This window comes from Arachis stenosperma, chromosome 1 (genome assembly GCF_014773155.1).
Source record: "Arachis stenosperma cultivar V10309 chromosome 1, arast.V10309.gnm1.PFL2, whole genome shotgun sequence".
NCBI classification, from domain to species: Eukaryota; Viridiplantae; Streptophyta; class Magnoliopsida; order Fabales; family Fabaceae; genus Arachis; species Arachis stenosperma.
The window spans coordinates 3,847,895-3,850,854 of record NC_080377.1 but is presented as its reverse complement, the minus strand read 5'-3'; the positions used below and the strand labels follow the sequence as shown (position 1 = coordinate 3,850,854).

The following is a 2,960-nucleotide window of genomic DNA, read 5'->3' as shown; positions in this document are numbered from 1 at the left end:
GAACCTATATGGTTCGAACTACAACCACCATAATTTGAACTTGGTTGGTTCGAATTAGGCATGTGATCCACTCCCCTAGTAATTCAAACCGAGTTGGTTCGAATTACTCTCAAATTGCATCAACTAGTAATTCGAACCAGGCTGGTTCGAATTAGTAAGTTTTCGGCTATATAAGGAGTTCGAATCACCCTCATTCGAACAACTTCTCCATTCCCATACCCCAACCAAATCCTAGAGAAAACGACCTAAATTCCATTCGACAAAGACTCGAACAGAAAACTCTGCTGATGGGGGACGATCCGACAAGGCTGTATTGGTTGGACGGAGTCACTCATATAGTCGGGATCATCAACTATATGAGCGACTCCGTCCAACCGATACAAGTTGCATGTGATTTCAGTGGCGCTTTATGTTAGTGGTTTATCGTAATGGTATTGCAAGTGGTTTATTTTAGAGGTTTTGTATGTGGTTTCAATTAGCGGTTTATATTAGTGGTTTTTTATAGTAGGTTTGTTGATGGTTTATGTTGGCGGATTACTTTAGGTGGTATTGGAAGAGGTTTATCATATGGTTTTTTGTGTGGTTTATGATAGTGGATTTGCATGTGATTTTCGTAAGTAGATTAGTTTTCGGTTTATGTTAGCGGTTTAAGCATGTGATTTTGTTGACGGTTCAGTTTAGTAGCTTTTATTAGTGGTTTACTACGTGCCTTTGTAAGCGGTTTGTTATATTGGTTTCATATTTATATTGTGTTATTGGTTTCGAAAAGTGGTTTCTGTTATTACTTATTTTTGTTATTGATTTACTATGTCGAGCTAATAATGCGGTCCATCTAATGCCCAGCCACACAGATGCATTAGGAGCATGCGGCGGCAACAGGGCGTGTTACTCGATGAGCGGTATGTGCCGTACTTGCAGATGACCGGGTTATACCATCTAGCGAGGCTAAACGATAGATGGTTCCGGATAGATAAGCCCCTTCTCAGTGCCTTCGTGGAGCGGTGGCATCCGAAGACGCACACTTTCCATATGCCCTTCGGAGAGTGTACGATCACGCTTCAGGACGTGGCGTACCAGTTGGGATTGGCAGTGGACGGGCGTTATGTCAGCGGTTGCCTTACGAATTTCCATATATATATATATATATATATATATATATATATATATCGAGGGTGGACGTCCTGCTTGGGTGTGGTTCGAGGAGTTGCTTAGAGTGATTCCTCCTCCGAGCTAGGTTCAGAAGTTCGCAGTAAACTGCAGCTGGTTCCAGGAGACATATGGAGAGTGCCCCGAGGGAGCCGATGAGGACACTGTGCGGCGCTTTGCTCGTACCTATATCATGATGTTGTTGGGCACTCAGCTGTTTGCCGACAAGTCCGGCAACCGCATTCACATCATATGGCTTCCGTACGTAGCTAGGCTTGAGGAGATGGGTTCCTACAGTTGGGGGTCTGTAGCATTAGCATGGTTGTACCGGTGCATGTGCCGAGTGGCGAATCGACATGTGGTAAAGTTAGCGGGCCCACTTCAACTACTTCAGTCTTGGATCTTCTGGCGCTTTCCTAGGTTTAAGCCTGCTGGGTATGATACGTGCAGCTGGCCTTTGGCATCGAGGTAATCTACTGTTCTATTTCAAGTTAAATTAGCTAATGTTGATGTACGCTTGTGCTGTTTTACAAATATGTCATACTTTTAATTAGAAATAACACCCATGTCCGATGCAGGTGGTCAGGTTACAACCCTTCCGTTAGCGAAAAGGGTCCTAGAGTGCAGATGTGGAGACTGCAGATAGACATGTTACAGCCCAGGGATGTGAGTATACTTTCGGTTACTTTTATTGAAATAACTAGACTTTAAAGATTTTATATAAGAAGTTTGCATGACAATATTATAACTTTTGTGCAGTTTATCTGGATGCCGTATAGCTCCCCCGAGGTACTGCAGGTTGTGCATCCGGAGGCGTTGGAGCCTCGACACACGATGCTGTGGCGATCTGTGACGTTACTGATATACTTTGCCGTTATAGAGTGGCATCAGATAGATAGGGTTCTACCACAGTTCGGCGGTGTCCAGCCCCGACCGCGTCCCGCCCTGAACATCGACTTTCTGATGTCGAAGGACGGGAGAGGCGGTGATCATTGGTTCCCGTCCGCTTTAAAGCATTGGCATCTTCATTGGGAGAGTCGTGCGGACCACGTCCTCCGGTTCGATGTTGTTGCGGACCCTGGACCGTCGCACACATACCTAGATTGGTGGAGTCAGCATGAAAAGAGGTTCTTGCCCCCAGAGATGTATTTGGGGGATCTGAGGGGCGTTCCTATTCCTGTGGAGGCGTCACAGAGGGGTCTTGGGCTAGTTCCTGACATGGATCGAGTTGACGACGTCCCTGATAGGCGTCGAATAGAGAGGAGAGCTCGAGTCGGGACACGACGGAGCCAGCGTGAGTGAAAGTGGCTAGACCAGGCTATGCAGGAGGCTGATGAGGCAGGTCGGGGTGGTCGAGGACGAGGGCGTGGAGGCAGACGGAGGGCGCCTGTTGCGGGCACAACGATGGTGATCTTGGTGACGTGGCCGGTGGGGGAGGGCTGCAGTCGGGGTTGTTAGTTCCCATCATGGCGGGCAGGGTGGAGAAGGGTACGCTATCGGAGATCCCTCTGCCCATGGTGAGGCTAGACTTGGGGAGGGGCCGCTCCAAGATTACTTCGTTGGTGTTCCCGGTGACGACCAGACACTTCAGGAGAGTACGCCATGGGTGAGTCCGGGCAGCACGTTTTCAGACTTCCTTGCCGATGTTGCTCTTGATGCGGATTTTGGTGGACCACACTTCTTCGATGAGATCAGCGCCATCATGCAGGAGGATGACGCTGCCCGTGGGCGGAGTCAGACGACGGGGACACAGGGACCGTTAGATGTCGATCTGAATGAGCCTCCCTCCGTGCCTCCTCCTGACTATTTCGCTT

At 48.5% G+C, this 2,960-nt stretch overlaps 1 protein-coding gene across 1 annotated transcript; it reads left to right on the top strand.

The window, feature by feature from the left end:
* The first annotated feature begins 864 nt into the window (after positions 1-864).
* LOC130973870 (serine/threonine-protein phosphatase 7 long form homolog) lies at positions 865-2,448 on the top strand. The gene is made up of 4 exons (XM_057898559.1): positions 865-1,104; positions 1,271-1,614; positions 1,725-1,812; positions 1,906-2,448. Exons 1-4 carry the CDS (start codon positions 865-867, stop codon positions 2,446-2,448), a joined length of 1,215 nt encoding a protein of 404 aa, XP_057754542.1.
* The last annotated feature ends 512 nt before the right edge of the window (positions 2,449-2,960 follow it).